This window comes from Aquila chrysaetos, chromosome 12, assembly GCF_900496995.4.
Source record: "Aquila chrysaetos chrysaetos chromosome 12, bAquChr1.4, whole genome shotgun sequence".
Classification (NCBI taxonomy): domain Eukaryota; kingdom Metazoa; phylum Chordata; class Aves; order Accipitriformes; family Accipitridae; genus Aquila; species Aquila chrysaetos.
Window position 1 is genome coordinate 12,958,592 of NC_044015.1, and position 21,623 is coordinate 12,980,214.

At 40.4% G+C, this 21,623-nt stretch overlaps 1 protein-coding gene across 1 annotated transcript; it reads left to right on the plus strand.

The window, feature by feature from the left end:
- Window positions 1-2,957: 2,957 nt before the first annotated feature.
- On the plus strand, window positions 2,958-21,596 carry PRG4 (proteoglycan 4). The gene is made up of 10 exons (XM_041127838.1): window positions 2,958-3,054; window positions 7,881-8,000; window positions 10,890-11,009; window positions 12,933-16,414; window positions 17,546-17,618; window positions 18,019-18,158; window positions 18,964-19,120; window positions 19,954-20,133; window positions 20,344-20,538; window positions 21,493-21,596. Exons 1-10 carry the CDS (start codon window positions 2,958-2,960, stop codon window positions 21,594-21,596), a joined length of 4,668 nt encoding a protein of 1,555 aa, XP_040983772.1.
- Window positions 21,597-21,623: the final 27 nt, after the last annotated feature.

Here is a 21,623-nt window from a genome sequence, read left to right on the forward strand (position 1 = left end):
CCTGCTTACTGTTTCGCTGTTACTCTTATGGCCCTTTTCACTGGCACACAAACCTTTGCATAACAGTAGCAAGTAAACTCTGTCCATCATGAGTGTCCTGACTATGTCCGTATTTGAGCATATTTCTCACCGCCTTCCAGAAACCATAACAATAATTTAAAGCAGGATTTCAAACTGCATCCCTAAAAATCAAGGGAAGACCAGCAGAAGCTGGTCAGGATACAAACCCCACCTCGCTGTTGTCTGATCACATGCTGTGAAGTGCCTGCATAGATACCATTTCAATGCAACTGTGACACTACAATTTAAAGGTGTCTTAAGTGTTTTTCACGTACTGTTAATCCACTTACAGAATTATCTTCTCATCACTCAAACTTTGCAACCCCATGTCACCTCTGATGATCCAAAAACTTAATTCATAAGAGAAATGAAACAATACAACCCTACCAAAATGAACATATCCATAACACAACAAATGTAGCAGCCAATCATGAATACCTGTATTTTCAAGTTATGTATGTGCCTGATTGTTTTCATATGACTTAATTGAGTACTGGCATGTTAACAGAAGCATAATAATAATTTTGATCTTCTGTTACTTTTTATTTACTACTTTATGTGTATTTTTTCACCTCAGGTAGCTAGCCAGTATTAACAGGGACTCACAGCTGTAGTGGCTGTGAAATGATGGAAGTCAACAAATTCCTCCATATCATGGATATCAAAGTAAGGATATACTCAATAATGTAGTCTTGCATCAAATTATTTAAGTTATGAGGATTTTAGTACTTTTCTACAAACCTATCTCATCATGTTGATCCTATTTAGCTACCCTAACAACTACTTCTTCCCTAGGCTTTAAATGTCCATAGACAGGTACCTTTCTTCTCCAACCACAGTTTCTTTATCAAGCTTATAGTCAGCTCCACTAAAGACAGCACTGAAGTTCTTGTTATAAGACACGTAATATGTATTTCCTTCTGTGTATTACCTTGAATAAACTCTATAAAATCTCAGAGCCTCAGGTTCCCTTTTCCACAAAGTAGAGTAATATTTACTTCGTAAGCAGGTTGGCAGTGGGCAGAGAACCTTGAATAGCAAATCAACACTATGTAAGTGCTCCCAATTAACACTTGTCTAAATAACTCTAGAAACTTTTACAAAGATTATATGTGTTCCTAGAGCAATGAAAAAGCACTCTTTTATTGACTGGAATCAGTTAATTGAAGCGTGGCTGCGATATGCATGCAATTAGAAGCATACACAGTGCAGAAAGATTGAATGAAACTGCCTCTATTGTGATAATACAGAAATTTGAAAGAAATTCTGGCATAAAAATACTAAAGCTGCACAATCATTGGACCAAGTGAAGAAAACGTTCAAGCACATGTCTAAACCCACTCCTTTTCAGAGGTATCTACGTTATTTTCCTTAAGAGACTCAAGCTCATTTTAAGTGCTTTCCTCAATTGGGATCAATGCGTATTACACCATATTTATTATTTTGGGATACCAGAATTACTTTGAGATTTAAGTAATAATGTAAGACAGAAGTATTAAAGTTCCCTGGCCTTTAGGATAGTTTCTGAATAAAAAATCCCTCCCAAACCCTGAGAGTCAGGACCATTAAAAGTTTCAATGGAAACTTCCTTTAGCTCTGGGAGAGAGTTAAAAATAACCATTTCCAGTATCCTGAATCTGGAACCAATGAACACAAAGACCATTGAAACAATTTAGGCATGTCTCATTCATTTTTGATGCTTTACATATATTATATTTAATAAATTTGAGATTTAAGTAAAGTCTTTGATCTCTAGCCAATACCTTGGCAAAATTTCCATTCAGTTCAGGGAAAAGTACTATACATCAGTGCAGAACAGGCAAACTGCTTATGACTGTATGAATTAGATCTCAAAACTTTTTGGAGAAGATACACAATCAGTAGCAGATAATACTGCATAATTTTAGGCTACTGTCACCTAAGCTACATTTGACAGGAAAGAAAATATACTCAACATTTGTCTATAATGATTTTTTTATTGCTATGCAATAATATCTAATGCCTTCCAGATGCATTCAGGACAATTTGTTCATTTCACTCAGTAATCAAAATGTGTTTTGACTAGTAAGTCCCTATTTATTTTTTTCTGTAATAATTTTTCTTAATGGGAGTATTTTCCAGATGTTGCGTTAGTCTAGTCATCTGGGAGCTCTTCCAGCTCATGTGGAAAGTTTGCTGTCATAAGCTGTCATTGGCAGTTTTGTTTAACAAGCTGTCTAATTAGTTAACCCCAATGTAGCTACAAAGCAATATATAAGGCATCTGAAACATTGCTGAGAGCAGACATATTCTTTGTTAGGTAAGTGTCACACCTATCTCTACTCAGAGCATTTTGATCAAAGTGCTGCTCTTCAAAAGGAAAATGATGAACTGGAACAGAGAAACCAGACAAGTTTTCCTTTTGAAAGAAGATTTACTTTTATCCTACATTTCCATTTGACATACTTAAACACTAATATTTCAATGATAGATTATGGTTTATAAAATTATGTTGCTTAATAACTAATGTTTTGACAGTATTTTTTCTTACTTTACATTTATATTTTTCAGTATTGTAACCTTAGAAACTGCTGTACTGAAGTGCATCCATGTTAAAAGGAGAAGACTGTGAATGTAGTTTTCATGTAATAGAATTCTGAAAAAAATTACTTCTGTTATTTGTTAATCATGAATTTTCCTAGTCTTACTACAAAATTTAACAGCTAATTGACTAATAACTAAGAGAGAATTTACGGAGTAATTCTAAATTAGCAATTTGTCCTTGAATAATTTTAATACTAATTTTATGTTGTTATTAAACTAGTATTATGTATAAAGATATGCACTGCAAATTTTTAAAAAATATGAACTGATTAATTGAATTGCATGTAGTGATGTGAGATTATTTCTTTTTAGGGATGATGTCGTACCTGAAAGTAATGATCATATGGAACATACTTTGCGTATCCATGGTGATCCTTTCACTGTCCTTGATTCAAGAAGTGTCTTCTGAAGGTACTGTAACATATAATGTTGAAGGGAGGGTGTCTAGGATATCTGACAAATACTAAGGATGCTTCAAATGCATCTTCATAAAAATACTAAGTTCTAGAACTTTATATTTATTCAGACAGGCATTATGATTCAGTTTTATCATCACTGAATATTTTCATAAATATATTTTGGTACAGCATGGTCCTCTTTTTTGGAGGAACAACACATAAATATGAATATAATACAAAATGTGTATGAACCTACTTTTTTTTCTGTAGACATATTCTACAGATCTTGTTGCCCTCAGACTGACATATTTAGCCCAAGTGATTTGTAGTATGATTCAAGGAAGAATCTAAAATTACAATATCCACATAATTTGGTTAAAAATATTTAAATACAACAGGCTCAGGGAAAGGAATGTCTATACTGTGCTAAGTGCTTTACCATTAAATGCACTGTTATTAGCACCACCAAGGCCAATTTTGGCAATTATTTGTCTAAAACTACAGCTTTTTATTTACTCTCAAAGCTCTGTAATTGATTTCTAACTAAAGTAGCACTGTTATGAAGAAACAGAAGAACTTGCAGCCTGGGAAGTCCTGTGCTGTCACAGTTGCCAGGTAGCTATCAACTTGTTCTAGTGATAAAATTGTGTATTACTTGCTGGTAGAAAATAATATATTACTACTTGATAGGAGAAGACATAACATTTGTATATCTGAGCAGCTCATCAGGGCACAGCAGATGTCAGATTCGACCTACAGGGCAGAGCAGTCTGACTCTGCACCCTCTATAGTTGATGAGAGCCTTCCCACTATTTTTCAGCAACTATTTGCCAACAGCAACTAGAACCATTTAGGCATTTTCCTTAGAAGTAACTTCAAAACTTACAAGTCATAAACTTAAATAAATGAACCAAAAGGTGTTACTTTTTGGACTTAATTTCCTCCCATAAGGGAAGAAAGGTGCAATATATTGGGCACATACCCATAAAGGAAGCTGTCTAGCTTCTCTTTTCAGCTACTGTATTAAGAGCCCATTAACTCAAGTCCATTCACTTCTCCATTTATCCCCTAGTCCCACTTCATTATTTGTTAAGCAGTGGTAAGAAACATTATATCTTACTGCTGAAAATCACAATAGATATAATTATTTGTTATCCCATGGTCTTCCTTCGTACACGCACACATGGAGTGTGCGCTGTTAGAAATTGTCTTTGGTGTTGTGTTGTGTTACATGTTATTTCTTGTTATTTTCTTGTTGTTCCTCAATGTTTCAGCTGATTATCTAAACTCTGTTTTAGCTTGCTGATTGTTCAGCTTCTTTGTTTGTATTTAGGGGCACTTCACTTGTGGTCCTGCATGTTTCATTTCCAGAAGAAGCTGTTAGCGTGTTACGTTAGTAGTGATTTCACATAGGAAGGGGAGTTATTGCAGGGCGAATATCTGATCTGGCAGTAGAAGGTAAAAAACCACTGCCGAGCTTGAATGCTTGCAGTTTGAAAGCAGACCTCCTGATATCTTGCTTAACAGCTGTAACCTGCACCATTTATTATTATTTAGCATTTTCCAACACTACAGCACTCTAGCAGTAAAGCCCCTGTGGGATAAGCTTTTATGCTAGTCTGCTAATAAGTAATCTCCTAATCAACAGAAAGTACTTTATAGAAGATTGCAGGACTAGATCCCAACTGTTCCTAACCTCAGAGTTGATACCAAATTCCTCTCTGACCTCAGGGAAAAAAAAAAAATGTAGAGGGCAGGCAGATTTTGAAAACTGCCAATAAAAATGGCTCCAGGGACCTGTATTTATTATGACAGTGCTCACCAGTTTGCAAGCTAAACTGATTTTATTTGATTACTACAAAGAACATTACCAAAAGTAAAAATCAGTCAAACCTAACAGGTCTGTCAGGTACAGTTGTGCAGACGCATATCTATAACCATACGTAGGGTGAGTTAAGGTGGAGAATAAGTCTGCAAAACAATATAGTACCTGGCTGATACACTGCCTAAGTTAAATCTGCATGGGCTAGTTCAGATGCCAGAACTGCTGTGGTCATACTACTGAACCACTCCTCAGGGATTCATTAATCTTCAGGAGAAACAGGCTAAGTTAGCCTCAGCAGAACACCCCCTCTAACCTGAGTGTGTGCTGCTGCTGGTCCTCAGGCTGGCTCAGAGCAGACCTCTGATCCGCATGCCTTCAGGAGGGGTTGCACTGGGCCCACAGTCTCTGCAATACTGAGTGAAGAAATGGCATTCTGTAGAAAAAAAGATAAATCTTATTACTTCGCCATTCAGCATTTCCTTATGTACCATTTTGGTTTGGCAACGTTTACACCAGTGTTGTGTGATTTTAGATTTATCAAGCTGTACAGGGAGATGTGGGGAAGGGTATTCTAGAGAGCATGACTGCCACTGTGATTTTAACTGTCAACACTACATGGAGTGCTGCCCTGACTTCAGGAAATTCTGCACAGTGGGTAAGTTCCCAAAGACAGCCAGTTCCTATCTGCAAGACTTCCCCTCCCCTTTGCTCCAACTCCCTACCACACCAGTGTCTCTCCTCTGAATGCTTAAATGTCTCTTTTAGTTCACTGTGTCCTTGCTCTCCTCTCATACGTGTATTGTTCTCCCCCTCAAAAACTCAAGTGATAACTTCTCGCAACCCATTCAAAGAAAATTGTGCATCCACAGGTTATTACCGAGAAGAGGATTTTGCTTTTCAGAAGAGCAGAGCTAGGCAAGAGGGGGGGAAATGGTTTACCTGCTGCTTATTTTCTTCACCTTAGTGCGTTTGTACTATATGTTTCTCTCTTATACAAAAAATTGGTAAAAGCAAATTCAGGGTTTACCAGGAAGAAATTTTGGGACATTCCAACTCAAATTTAAGAAGTGTGGAGGCTGTAGGGTCTAATCCAAAGTCAGAGGGTGTCCTTCCATGCATAGAAATTGACTCTGGATCAGAACCACATCGAGTTTGATGGAGAAGATGGTTGGATAAGTATTATTTTATATGCTTTATTTATGTGCAAAATTGTATAGTATAAATAAACACAGGTATTTCAAACTATTTTACTGAGAGTTGAAAAATATTTTCTCATGAATCACCAATGTCAAAAATATGAGTGATTTAGATAACTGCAGTTTGTTACACTACACTGTAGTTCTAGTAAGATTACAGGTGTTAAGATAAGACTTCTTAGATCCAGCAACACCAGCCGAGTGTTATTCAAAATGCAGACACAGCACTCCCTAAAATGCCAATTCTGCTGCTTTGACATGCACACTGGAAACAACTGCACTTCAGTCTTCCCCATCCTGATTTTGATTTGTGAGGGGACATCATAGCTGAAAGTACATACTGAGGTATTTTAATTATGTAGGCTATTTATTTATTGTGGACCAAATTCTAAAGTTATTCTGGCATCTACATAACATTTAATAGAATGTTTAAGGCTAGAGGAAGTCTTCCCTGTTCTACCCTAAATCACTGAATTCAGGCAAGAACAGTAGGTGCCATACTTAAAGCATGCAGGCAGTCTGACTAAGGACTGTTGCCCAGTTAGTGTGTGATCAATGCTGCCTAAATTAGAGAAATGCCAGACATTGTTTATGAATAAAAACTGCCCTAACATCATAAAACAAAAACAATTCTCACCTGTGTATGTGGGATGAATCCACTGGCATCAACAGACTCACTCCACATCCACACTGGTCAAAAGATGTTCAGAATCTGCCTATACAGTTATCTTAATTTTGTTAGACAGTGATTTAACTGTAAAATATGATTTTATGCCCTGTGTGCAACAAAGACAATGACTTCAATAGAGACTTATGTACAGAAAAGATACGGGACAAGAATAACAGGTCATACGGCAAATTCTGGAAATACCAAGTGATAGCTAATTGTTGGCTCAATTCTGAGAGATACTAAGCATCCTCAAAAAATATCCACTTCAGGTGTAACATAATCACTTCAATTTAACAGTTAACTAAGTACCTCTTAAAGGTACTACTGAATGTTAATAAATATTACATTGTAATGTGATGTAAATGTTTGGGTTCAAATTTTGTCCTTGAAAAATACAGCATGCATATTTTGCTGAAGTCTGTAACAGCTGTGCACACACTTTCCAAACAATTCGGTAATTTTTTTATATGAAACAGAAGTACTGTAGTGACTGAAGTTGTCAGAAATTAACCAGTAATGCAACATTAAAAGCATGTGGTTATTAATCATATCAAAACATGGTAGATACTCTTTTAGTACTAAAAATTTAAGAACTGTATTAAATAGACTGGGATAACATTTCAAAAATAGTCACTCTGTGTAACTTCGTTAACTCATTCACACAATTAAGTTGCGGTATTTGCCCAGAGACACCAGGTACACTTGGTCATGACATATTTAGGGAAATTACTTTTCAGAAATGCTCTGGTAGACACATCACTCTTGATACAAAGTAGTACCCTAATGAATACCTTTTTGAAAAACCCAACCCAGAATTTAAATACTATTCTTGAGATAACTGCTATTTGATTAGGGAAATGGAAACCTTCTATGATGGGACCTAGCTAAAGTGAATGCTGAGGTCACATTTTATTCCACTATAAATTCTAAATGGTCTCAATATACTGCAATGGCAAAGTGCAGTTCTGGTTGTATGGCCTGATCTAAACCCCACAATTACACAAACAAGTTCTGGATCAGACCAGAATAACCACCCGATTTTATGAAGCCGTTCTTTACATCAGCTTAAGCAAATGACTTCACTGTAGAAAGGTCCCAATGTTAAATGTAAGCTAGCCAAAAATACTCTCTTTTTCTGCCTTATGCAGCACTCTCCTGCAAAGGACGTTGCTTTGAAGCCTTTGAAAGAGGAAGAGAGTGTGACTGTGACGCAGACTGTGAAAGATATGGCAAATGTTGCCCAGACTACACAGAACACTGTAAAGAGGGTAAGAAATTTCTTTATCACTATTTTTTTCGTAGATATATTTAAACAGAGATGCTTTGCATTATTGTAAAACATTAACTGTGCAGGCTTCTTAGGACACAAGAAGTTAGCTACTGAACAAAAAAAACCAAAACAAAACCAACAAAATCTGATTTCAAATATAAATTGGCCATTTTCTCAAGCATGAACGCTTTATGGACACATACTAGTAGATAAACTGGAAGCCATCACAAAGATACAAATTCTGAGGGTAAAGTTTTATTTTGCATTAGCCTCTTTTGGCACTAGCTGTACTCTAATTTACTATCAGAATTGTCACCCAGAATAATACATGTAAGGCCACATTTTGCACATGCATTTCCACTCATACTACTTAAGTTACATCAATAATAGAATTTAAGGACAGAAGCTGGGGGGAATGAATGACATTTTGCAGTAAAAAGCCTAGTTCATCTTACAAAAAAAAGTAGTAATGAAGGAAGGTCCAACTCCCTTAAATTCCCCACCCATCCAAAAGTGGAGAATACCTACTCCATGCACTGAGATAGCACTACTTGCTTTGGGTTACTGCAGTTACTGGCAGCATAGATTGAGAGATGTCCTAGGTCCTCCCCACCTCGAATCCAAAATGGGAAGACCAGCCCAACACAGAAACCCATCCTCTGGGGCAAGAGGGAGGAATTGCAGGATCTGCCTGGTTAGAAGTGGTTACACATTCACACTGCGGCAAAAGGAATTTTAAGAAGATGCACATCTAACCTTTAGGCTGCAAATTTAGTTCAGGGAAGAATTACAGTGACCTACAGTCACTTTTGTTTATTCTGTCTTTCACTACAGAACCTGATGGGGTTTTGCTAGTTGAGCACAAAGGCACAGACCTGGAGGTGCAGTTTCACCTTCATGTAGCTTTAATGACACTAGCAGTGGAATTCTAGTCTACAAAACACTAACAGAATATCTTTAATTTCATCATGTCCTTAAACTTTCTGGTACTTATGGACCCAAATTCATTTCTGTGAATGTGGCAAATATGGCTTGGCACTGGGTTGCTGCATTCACAGACCAGACAACTTCCAAGGCAGCCAACTTCCAAAGCGTGCACTTTAAAAAACAAGATGAGTTGCAGATTATCATTTAGTTCACTTTACCAAACCACTCCCAGTGCCCAAATGCTGGTATAGCCGCTTGGATTTGTCACTCAGTTGCACAGTATTTTATATTGAACTAGACTCTGTATTCAGCATTTTTGACTGGATGTCTAGAGGAGGATAAACATCTTGGAAGTGTCTTGAGGTGAATTTGCTGCCTTTGAGGTTGCTTAACGCCTCCCCCTTTCTGCAGAGTTTGACATGCATGAATGCTCACAAAAGACAGTTAGCCGTTTCACTTGTTCTTCAGTTCAAATATAATGAAAATTTAACCAACTGCTCCTCATCTTAAGAGTTTCTTCCAGTATTTTAATTACTTAGCTTTGCTATTAATTTTTGTAAAAAAAAAAACCTACCAAAAAATCCCCCAAACCCAGACTACCACTGTACTCAGTATTTTGGTATTTTTGCTATGTGTGAGAACTGACAAACCTGTTAAACCTCTTGGAATAATTTTGCTGTTTCTGCATCTTCTGAACACTTTGCTCTGTATAGTGAAGCTAAGTTTACAATGTGTATCTAGAGAGTATTTTTATCTTTCCTATCCTCCAGAAGCCCTATATCCCCTGAATACACACACACACACACACACACACACACACACACACACACACACAGAGTTAAGGACTGATCAAACATTTTTGCCTCCACAACTGACTCTGAAAGCCGATTCAGCTCCCAAAGTGATTTTATTCAACAATTACAATTTCTCTCTCTTTCTCAATAAAAGCTTGAGGGTATAGTCCAATACCCAACGTTACTTGCTTTGAGTACTAGCTTGCTATGAAGGTAAATCCTTTGATACCATGGTCATTACCTTATGAGAAAAAAATACCGCTCCTTTTGTAAAAAGCTTATTACACATACCTATGGCAGTTACCAGCTCATTTAGTTGAATAAAAAAAAAAATTCTGCATGTTCACTGAGCTCCATCATGCTTTTTTCACCACTAACAAGATCCTTCTACAAGGCTAAGCTAGTGGGAAGAGATGGTCTCACTTCCAATTGTACCATTTGACCCAACAATTAATTTAAAAATATTTTCTGGCTCTTACTGGATGCAAGTGAAATCCCATGCAATCTTCAGAGTTGGAAATTCTGCACACAAACCTCCAGTTTCTCCTAAAACCTAAAACTCAGCCTACTAGACGTTAGCTTAATACTTAGACCTTGCGTTGTTTCTTTGGTCCACGCCTGCTTTGTAGGTCCTGTCTCTTTCAAGGAAACTATTGCTTTTAAGATGTCTCTCCAAAATGATCACTTGTGTAGAATTATCATGCCTGAAGAACTACAATATAACTAAATCTTCACGACACTGTCAAAGTAAATGCTTGGCTAATATGATAGCACCCAGAGATCCACTATAGTGAGTCAGTCCCAAGTCATGTGTAGTCAAAAAAAAAAAGCTAACAAAAAAAATTAAGACAGATTTTCAGAATGCAGAACTCCACTCAGAATTCATCTTTTCCCCACCTCAAAATTGCCTTTAGCAAAGAATGCCTCACCTCAAACTTCTTGGAAATACATTTCTCCCATCTGTGATGAAACACTTAGGGATCCAAAGGGTATTTTTGCCCTTTTCCCCTGAATAAGGCTATAAAGAATCCTATAGGTAGGAAGAAACTTAGATTTATATGGAAGATGGTCACTGAAATTTTGTAATCACTTTTTTCTTATACAGTTGACACCAAGCACCTATAAAGAAAAATGCTCCCATTAACAGATTATTTTCTTTCTTTCAGCACACACAGAAAAGGCATCACCAAAAACTCCTCCAGCAAACAAATCAGCATCTAAAAGGTCATCCAAAAATGAGGAAGAGAAGTCAGAGGAAGTAACGCAGCCCCATGAAGTTATGGAAGGTAGGAAAGTATATGAATGAAACAGGATGGGTGTTACCTGAAGGAACATTAAAGATCATTTTCCTGCTCTGGAAATAGAAAGCCAATGTGAGACATTACCAGACAGTTACCAAGCTTGGAACCACTCAGTTTATAAACTAATTACCTCACCTAGACCTCAGGATACTAGAGTTCACTTAGCACAGATGTTAAAGTGTGGTGATGTCTCCTGCATCCCTATTGGATTTTCACACACATCTTCCAAAAATACGTTACACACCATTGTCAGTTTTGGACAAACTCCACTGCTGAAACAGGAAGGGTGTTGTATTTTGGGACAGTGATGAATTGGCAGGACCAAGACAGGAAAATCTCCTAGCAGGTTTCTCTAGCTTTAATCAAGCCCGGCCTCATGCAGCTTCAGAAAACACATAATTTATTTTTTCTGAATGGAAAATATGTTGCTTTCCTGTGTTCTTTGATATTCTGTTCCAGCATTTTAAGTGATAAGTCAGGAGATCAGTTTGAACTTGAAACCTGAAGTAACAAGAATGAAATAAGACTAGAAATCAATTTTGGCCAACATTTTAACACCTACTTTTTTTTTTTTTTTTAAATTTTAGATTTGGAGTACTTGCCTTTCTGCTGTGGCAATTTCCTATTAGAAAAAAATCGATATAGTGGGTTAAATGAAATAAAATTAAGGAAATACAAATAACTAGTAACAGGATCCCACTTGGCTTATGGTATTTCAGACACATTGGGTGGGAGGAAAACCTGTTCTGTAACACTCAGCTCATACCGCACTGTTTCTACAATATATTTACACAGGGATTATTTCTCACACTGCAGTATTGTAAGTTCTTCCATTCTGCTGGGAGACACACAGCATCAGTGCTGCTAACAGTCATCAGGCCATGACCATCAGCAGTAGCTCAGATCTTTTTATATTTTTAGATTTGTTCAAAAGCTGAACATGGCCCCAAACCACATAATGCTGCACTTGTTTTTTTCAGGTTTTCAAGAAACAAATGCTTATTCAGTTGTAACAGTAGACAGCAACACAGCAGGAATCCTAGAAAACAAAACAAAACCTATGTGAAAACAGAAGTAAAGGCAAAACTTCAGAGAGCTAACACTTAGTGAGAGATTAAACTGCAGAAGCATTTACTGTTACTTTTTACTGAATATAGCTATATTAACAATTTGACTCAAGTCAATGTAACTATACATACAAGTAAAGAGCGTCTTAAAACTGTAAATAACAAAGAGGAAAACCATCCGAGATATAAAGATACAGTAGGAGATGCAGTCAGGTCTGTATTCAGAAAGTTTCTTTTCTTCCCATTTCCCTACCTCTCTCCTTAAAGCCCAGGTCACCACTGCAGGCCATTTTACAGTTAATGTCAGAGTAATAAATCAAAAGAACAGACTGAGAAGGGAAGTGTCTTATTAGAAGGACTATATTTTATAGCGTGGTTCCCCTTCCATGAAAAAGGATGGAAACACCAGGTGGCCTCACCTACAAACTAAAACCCACAATGCTGCACTCAGAGTTGCGACAGCTGAGCCAAAAGGATTACTTAAAACTTAGCTAAGCTGCTGCAAAGTCCTATGCAGACAAAAGGAATTCACATTTAACCCAATCCAAGTTAGTTTTGCTCTTCTAAATTATTAGAACAGTTACCTAAGTCCATAAACAGGCATTTTACTTAGGTTTCCACATACCCTTTTTTTTCACCAGTATAAATAAATGTTTCAACCACTTTAAAGCTAATTAAGTGCAATTTTACACAGAAAGCTTTTAGAGCAAAGACCATAAAAACAACTATTGCTATTCAAAAGATAAGCAGCTCTTTCTAATTGGTATGATAAATTAATACGCAATTGGTGCATGCACTGCAGTTCCAATGTCTTAATTTATATATATTTGTTTTCTCATAGATAATGGCAGTGGACTGGAAAATAAAGCGACCAGTCCTGCACCAACTACAAAACACCCCGATACAACCACAACAATCAAAGCAACTACGTCAGGTCCAAAACCCACTTTACCACCTACTACAAGTACTACCATAAAAGCAACAACTACCAAAGAGACCACAATGGGTCAGAAAGATACCCCTGCGACAACAGCAGCACCAACGACCAACGCAGACTCTCCCACCACCCAGAAGCCTGAAGACACAACCCCTGAAGCCACAGAGGCACCACTGACAGAAGCAGACTATCCCACCACTGCTAAGGTTGAAGATATGACTGCTGAGGCCACAGAGAAACCAATGACCGAAGCAGAATCTCCCACCACCACCCCCAAAGCAGAAGGCACAACCCCTGAAGCCACAGAGGCACCAACGACCAAGGCAGACTCTCCCACCACCCCCAAACCTGAAGACACAACCCCAGAGGCACCAACGACCAAGGCAGACTCTCCCACCACCCCCAAACCTGAAGAAACAACCCCTGAAGCCACAGAGGCACCAACGACCAAGGCAGACTCTCCCACCACCCCCAAACCTGAAGACACAACCCCAGAGGCACTAACAAACGAGGCAGACTCCCCCACTGCCCCTAAACCTGAAAACACAACCCCAGAGGCACCAATGACCAAGGCAGACTCTCCCACCACCCCAAAACCTGAAGAAACAACCCCTGAAGCCACAGAGGCACCAACGACCAAGGCAGACTCTCCCACCACCCCCAAACCTGAAGAAACAACCCCTGAAGGAACAGAGGCACCAATGACCAAGGCAGACACCACCACCCCCAAACCTGAAGAAACAACCCCAGAGGCCACAGAGGCACCAACGACCAAGGCAGACTCTCCCACCACCCCAAAACCTGAAGACACAACCCCTGAAGCCACAGAGACACCAATGACCAAGGCAGACACCACCACCCCCAAACCTGAAGAAACAACCCCAGAGGCCACAGAGGCACCAACAACCAAGGCAGACTCTCCCACCACCCCCAAACCTGAAGAAACAACCCCTGAAGCCACAGAGGCACCAACGACCAAGGCAGACTCTCCTACCACCCCCAAACCTGAAGACGCAACCCCTGAAGCCACAGAGGCACCAACGACCAAGGCAGACTCTCCCACCACCCCCAAACCTGAAGAAACAACCCCTGAAGCCACAGAGGCACCAACGACCAAGGCAGACTCTCCCACCACCCCCAAACCTGAAGAAACAACCCCTGAAGCCACAGAGGCACCAACGACCAAGGCAGACTCTCCCACCACCCCCAAACCTGAAGAAACAACCCCTGAAGCCACAGAGGCACCAACGACCAAGGCAGACTCTCCCACCACCCCAAAACCTGAAGAAACAACCCCTGAAGCCACAGAGGCACCAACGACCAAGGCAGACTCTCCCACCACCCCCAAACCTGAAGAAACAACCCCTGAAGCCACAGAGGCACCAACGACCAAGGCAGACTCCCCCACCACTCCAAAAGCTGAAGACACAACCCCAGAGGCACCAACGACCAAGGCAAACTCCCCCTCCACCCCCAAACCTGAAGACACAACCCCAGAGGCACCAACGACCAAGGCAGACTCTCCCACCACCCCCAAACTTGAAGACGCAACCCCAGAGGCACCAACAACCAAGGCAGACTCTTCCACCACCCCAAAACCTGAAGACACAACCCCTGAAGCCACAGAGGCACCAACGACCAAGGCAGACTCTCCCACCACCCCCAAACCTGAAGACACAACCCCTGAAGCCACAGAGGCACCAACGACCAAGCCTGTGACACCCACCACCCCAAAAGCTGAGGAGACAACCCTGGACGCCAGAGAGGCACCAACGACCAAGGCAGACTCTCCCACCACCCCCAAACCTGAAGACGCAACCCCAGAGGCACCAACGACCACGGCAGACTCTCCCACCATCCCCAAACCTGAAGACACAACCCCAGTGGCACCAACAACCAAGGCTGACTCCCCCACAACCCCAAAAGCAGAAGACACAACCCCAGAGGCCACAGAGGCACCAACAACCAACGCTGACTCTCCTACCACCCCTAAACCTGAAGACACAACCCCGGAGGCTCCAACCACCAAGGTAGACTCTCCTACTACCCCTAAACTGGAGGAGGCAAAGGCAGACTCTCCCAACACCCCTGAGGTTAAGGGGACTACCCCTGCAGCTACTGAGGCTGACACCACTGCCATACAGAAAACAACACCTCTTGAAATGACAACTACTGTCCCTGGATTAGTAACAACTGCTAAAAAAGACATAACCACTCAAAGCCGTGAGGTGGTCACAACTAGGAAGGAAACACCCATACCTGAAGCAGACACGACAGTTTCAGAAACAACCTCAGAGAAGAAAATTACAACTCCTGCACCCAAAGTAGCAACCAGCACAACTGTAAAAGACACGACTACAGCAGTAGAAAGGATAGTGGTGACTGCAGCTAGGAATACTGAGATTGTAAGAATACCGGACAAAAAAGATAAAACAACAGCTAAAACTGTTTCTACTCCTATAACCAAAGAGACAACAACTAAAATAGAAACAACCACTGTGAACAAAGACATAACTACACCTAAGAAAGACAAAACTACTGTGCTTAAAGACATTTTAACAACAAAAAGTAGGAAATACACAACTACTGTAACTACGGTTATAACAGCTAAACCAGATGACTCTCCTAAAGTTAAGGATGATATTCCCAATAGAACTCCTACAGCCAAGGAAGCTGTCACTACAGCAGCTGAATCAGAAGCAACTACTGCAGACAAAAAGACTACAACAACGGCTGCAGAAAAAGAAGCAAGCCCAGCTAAACAAGACAAGACTCCCATACCAAAAGAGACTTTAACAGCTAAAAAAGAAGAAAACCCTGTGGCAACAGCAACTGTAACAACAGCAGCCACAGCAGCTACAACTCCATTGCCCAAGCCCACTGTGTTGGCAACAACTGCCAAAACAGATTCAACTCCTAAACCCAGGGAGATTGTAACAACAAATAAAAGAGACACAACTATGGAAACTAAGCAGACAGTAACAGCAGCAGCTAAAGAGAGCACAAGTAGTATTTGTGTTGTAGAGACAACAACAGCTAGTAAAGACGTAACAACCATCAAAAAAACTAGCATCACACCTGAAAAAGAAATGGGAGATGACACTGAAAAGGCCCCTACTATTGACAAAGGAAAGGAAACTACAGTAACCAAACAGACCACTACAAGAGATAAAAAAGACACCATAGAAGAAATGTTTATTGTTTCTAAAGGGACATCCAAGCCAACTATACATTTCCAGGAGGTTACTGACACAAGAGACGAGCCTCATCCAGCCAACCCTGAAACTCTGCCAATAAAAGAGGAGCCCGACACAAACAACAAGCCTTTAATACAAACTGCGGACTTGCCAATTTTAACTGGAGAAACACAAGGTAATTGCATTCCAGTAGGTACTAAAGCACCAATAACTCCACCAGAGAGCACAACAAAACATGTGAGTAAAGCACATGCAAGACCTTTCTACCTGATGCCACAAGAACACGGCACTCCTGTCCCGATGGTCAACCATAACCACGGTGCTACAGCTGCCAGTATCCTGAATACTGGTACCTCGGTTTTCAATTGCGTTGTTAATGAAATTCTCCATGTACTTTAGAGCATGATCTTGTTTCAGTAATTGCTTTCAGTAATTAGTCCTGCTGAAAAATGTTTGCTTTAGAGGTACTACCTACTTAGGTACTGTAGAAGATGCAAACAGAAAAAAGTCAAGGAAAAAGAAGATAAATTTCTAAGTCCCATGAAAACATTGCTAGGGACGAAAACATTGCTGAATATCCACCGTTACTCATGGTACCTAACCTAGCATTTTGTAGTCACATACAAAATATGTCACATAAGATAGACAAGAAGTCTTTTCCTTGTATTCTCTTTCCTCTGTGCTTTTTGCCACAATGTTTTTCATGTCCTCACTATTTATTTTAATCAGATATAGCCCGCAGGTTCTTGGGCATTTTTTTTTTTTCAATCATATACTGACAGATATTTTGGAGAGAAAAAAGAAAAATGTTTTTTAGATGGGAAATACTTGGAGTTTTGTCCAAAACAGGTTCATCCTTCCTTTATATTTAACTGAAAATAAATGTAAATCCTTTTTTTAAGAAATGAGGAGAGGGAAGCAAACCCACTAGCGTAGCTTGGAGAAACATCAAGTAAACATCCCAGAGTATGAAGAAATTAAATGAGGGATGTAGCATACAATGCATTTATAGGTCTTTTTCTGAATTACAAGTACTTAGGTAAGTGATAAGAAAGATATACCTAGTCATGTAAATGGCTGGTCTTGCACTCCTGGGATCAAAACACGAGAGTCAAACTCTCCAAGAATGTATCTCAAATGAGTAATTAAACCCTTTGCACGAGAAGTGCCAGGCAGAGGCCCGAATGGCAGAGAGCCCCCGCCATCACCTGGCACAAGCGATCACATTTAACAGCCATAGTGCTACTGGCGGTGAGCTGGGGAGATAACGCCATTTTTTGTGGAATGTTAAACAAACCCGAGCCACTGTGTTTTGCAGAGAAAGACCTGTGCAGCGGGAAGCCGGCAGATGGCATGGTGGCCCTGCCGAACGGCACCCTGGCAGTATTCCGAGGTAGGTAGGCCGGCCCCGGCCCTCCTCTTCCCCTGCCGCCCTCACCTGCTCCGGCCCGGCCCCGGCCCTCCTCCTCCCCTGCCGCCCTCACCTGCTCCGGCCCGGCCCCGGCCCCTCTCCTCCCCTGCCGCCCTCACCTGCTCCGGCCCGGCCCTAACCCCCCAGAGACCCTTCAGCGCTCCAAGGCCCTCACGAAGCGACGCCTGAGCCCGTGGCCTTCCCCCCGCCCTGCGCCGCGCACCCGAGGTCAGGAGGGAGGGAGGTCGGGAGCGAGGGAGATCAGGAGCGAGGGAGGGCACGGAGGGACGATCCTCGCTTCCAGCGCCTTCCTGCCTGCGTCCTTCTGTCTGTCCATCCGTCGGTCCACACGCGTTTCATCGTGTCTCCTCCCGCCGCGCAGGTCACTACTACTGGCTGCTGAACGGCAGGAGCCGGCCGACCACCAGCCCCCGCCGAATCAGCGACGGCTGGGGCATCCCGTCCCCCATCGACGCCGTGTTCTCCAGGTGCAACTGCGATGGCAAGACCTTCTTCATCAAGGTGGGGAGCGAGCGCGGCGGGAGGCAGCCGAGAGGGTGCGAGGGGCAGCTCAGCTGGAGGGAGGGCGCAGGTTTTGAAAGGCAGCCCCGCTGAAGAGGAGCCTTGCGGTGCTCTGGGGCTGCGTTGCGCATTTTATAGAGAAAATGGCGTTTTCCAACAGCGCGGTGGGTTTGAAACTCTGTGGGTGAAGTTCAGTGTCTCTTCTCCAGCTTCCCCCTCTCGTCTGCCCTGAGATGGTGCTTATCAGGGAAAACCTCAGTTCAGTGGGTTTTTCCCCTGTAATTGGCTAGGAGACAAAGCTTTGGCAGACTAACTGATACTACGTATGAGCCACACTTAAAAAAAAAATACAGCTCTTTAAAATACGGGTATTTCATGGTGTCTTTCCCTTGCCCAAACATGGCCTAAGTTTGTTCCTAATACATTTCCCTTCCTGAAAGAAGATTATTAAATGCACACACCTCATTACAGATGTTATATGGTTATTTCCCAATTAATCATTCAGTCCTGGAATTCAAGCTTTTTCTATCTGTGAGAACTTACCGCTTTGTTCAGTAACCGCTCTTAACAGTTCATTTCTAAGATATTCTATCCCTACTCAAAGGCAGTGTTAAAATACTGCAGAAGGTGTTTTATGAAGTTGTAATATTTTTTTCCTGTTTTAATGGATATAGGAGTGGTTCCAGTCAGTTTTACAATGTAGTTATCAAAATGCTAGTGTTATGATTATTTTTCATGTCTGTGTTGAAGCTCAATTACCAAGAATTAATTTTCTCTAAATGTCCTTTTTTCCTTAAATCATTAGGGTCCCCAATACTGGCGTTTCACTAATGGTGTTATGGATAAAGGCTATCCCAAACCTCTTGCAAACGGATTTGCAGGCCTACGTGGGAAAATAGTAGCAACCCTCCCCGTGGCAAGATACAACAACAGACCAGAATCTGTTTATTTTATCAAAAAAGGTGCATCTCATATTTCAGAAGTTCACAGATGATCAAAATGTTCTTGAATTGCCTTAGGAATAAAACACTGTTTCTCTTGAGTGAAAGATGTATTTCTTTCAAAAACAGAAATGTAAGTGATGTCAGAGTGTGCTAGGTGGTCAAAAAATAGTCAGAAGCCTTAAAAATTTGTGTTCGTACTTGCAGATCTTTTCAGTGCATTTTAAAACGGACAGGACTGTAAGGGACAGAATCCAGCATTGTAGCAGACAAACATTAAAATAAGTTTTATGTGGTGGTAAAACTGTTTTGGTCTCAAGTTAATTAGAGAAGGGAAGGCTTTAATCTTACTAGTTCATAACTATGTATGGCAATCTCCCTCCCTATTTCATATTCTAAATTAATGTAATTTCCTTATATGAACGATGTACTGCCAACATAAGAATTGCTATCTGAATTTAAAAAGCAGAGGTTAACAAAACACAAATCCTTTTCTGGACTCTAGCCCTCCTCTCATGCAGCCTAAAATGATGGTCTTACCATCTCCTTGATAAATCGGAATGATGGCAACAAAAACAGTTCCCCTGGAATTGTACTTGGAACAGTAACCGTAAGGAGCCTGCAGGAGGTATCATTACATCTAGAAACACATGTTGGGTTTAGAGAGCAAGGCTTTATCTCAAAATGTAGGAACAGATACAAAAAACTGAAGGCTGCCACAGTTGTAGATGTATTAAAATGATGCTATTGTTCTCCTGCATGTAAGATGGATATCAATGACATTTTCATATCTGATCTAGCTGGTGGTTTGGTGGTTGGTTTTTTTAACAAAATGAAACAAATGTCTATTTTAGATGGCAATATGCAACAGTATGTGTACAAACAAGAACCAGCCAAGAAGTGTCACAGAAGAACCCAGGTTACCATAAGATACCCAGCTTATGTCCCAAGACTTGTAATAAGGAGACGCTTTCAACGTGCAGTAAGAATGCCAACCGTTATTCAGACTGTCAGAGTCAACCCGTATCCATCTGGTAACTTATGTTTATTAAGTTTCTTTTATACAACCATTTTACTCTTAGTAGTTTCTGAAACACAACATTCTGTTCCATTTTTTTAAAATATAGTACTTTTAAAGTTTTTTAATCCAACAGATCTCGCTTGCTGTAGATTATACAAGCAAATGATAGCTTACAGCAGACACACTCTGACACCTCCTAAGTGAAGTTTTCTTTTGCTTGCAGGAGTTTTGCATAAGGAAATCAAAATGACTGCCTACTGGAGAGGGCTCCCGAAAGTTATTCATTCAACTATATCACTACCCAACTACAATAAGCCAGATGGCTACGATTATTATGCCTTCTCTTACAGTAAGTTAAAGCTAATACAAGTTACTATGTATCTCAAAAGACTAGGGGATGGGGAAGAAAGAAGCCCATGTATCTCTCAGCTTTCCAAAGCATGGAGGTTACCACTTGTGGTTCTGCAAGACTGATTTTAAGAACTACTAAAAAGTCCTGAGAATTAAATCGTTGCCTGTCATCAAGAGATCTTTCTATTAAAAAAAAAAAATAATAAAAAATCAATAGTTACAGGACAACTAGCAGCAACCAGGTACAATGATTCAAACTAGCCAGTTGCAGAAAGCATTGCCGTAAGAGTTCAGGCTTATAAAGTGACAAAAAACCTGACACTTAAATGCAGAATTGTATTAATGATAGATTGAAATCCTTTGACCATTATACATCGATAGTTTTTTCACCGGCTTCCATGGAACTATGTTTCTGACAAAACAAAAACGGGAGGGACATGAACCATTTTGTTTTACAGGAAAAAATTATTTATGATTCCAGATTAGGTAGATCCTTTCACTCTAGCCAGGATCATGTAAAAGCATTCCTCAGAATTTTCTGGATGATTCAGAAAAAAAAAGCTCTAAGAACTAGCCGTATACACATACGGGATATTAAAGTAAGCCTCTACCAGTATCATCTAATTCCTAACCTTAACATAGGCCAATTCACACTCATGGACCACAGAGCGCCCACTGTAGACAGCACAGGATTGTTTTGTTTCTAGTTCATTTGATTTCCAAATTATTAAGATTATTTCTTGTGTTCTAGCAGTATAAGGTTATTCTTCCCTACTGCCTGTTCTTGGGACAGATTTAATTACTAGCAGTGCTGTAAAACTTAGCTAAACCAAAGAAGGACTTGTAAAAAAGTTGAGGGCAGAAATTCATTGTTAGTGCCTCTCAACTCCATATATGTATGTGGAATGAAAAATCTGTTACTCTTGCCTAAATGAAATTAAAGGAAGGTTTTAACTTCAGGATTCTTTCCATGTACTAAATGTAGTTCCTGGAATTTATTTCTGACATACCTTCTTTTCAGATCGGTACTACAGTTTGGATGTTGGCAGAAGAATAGCAAGACCTGTTACCGCTCTCACAGGAAAGACTGTATCCAAAGACTGGTACAACTGTCCTAGCAAGTGATGCATAGTAGAGGATTTTAAAAAAAGA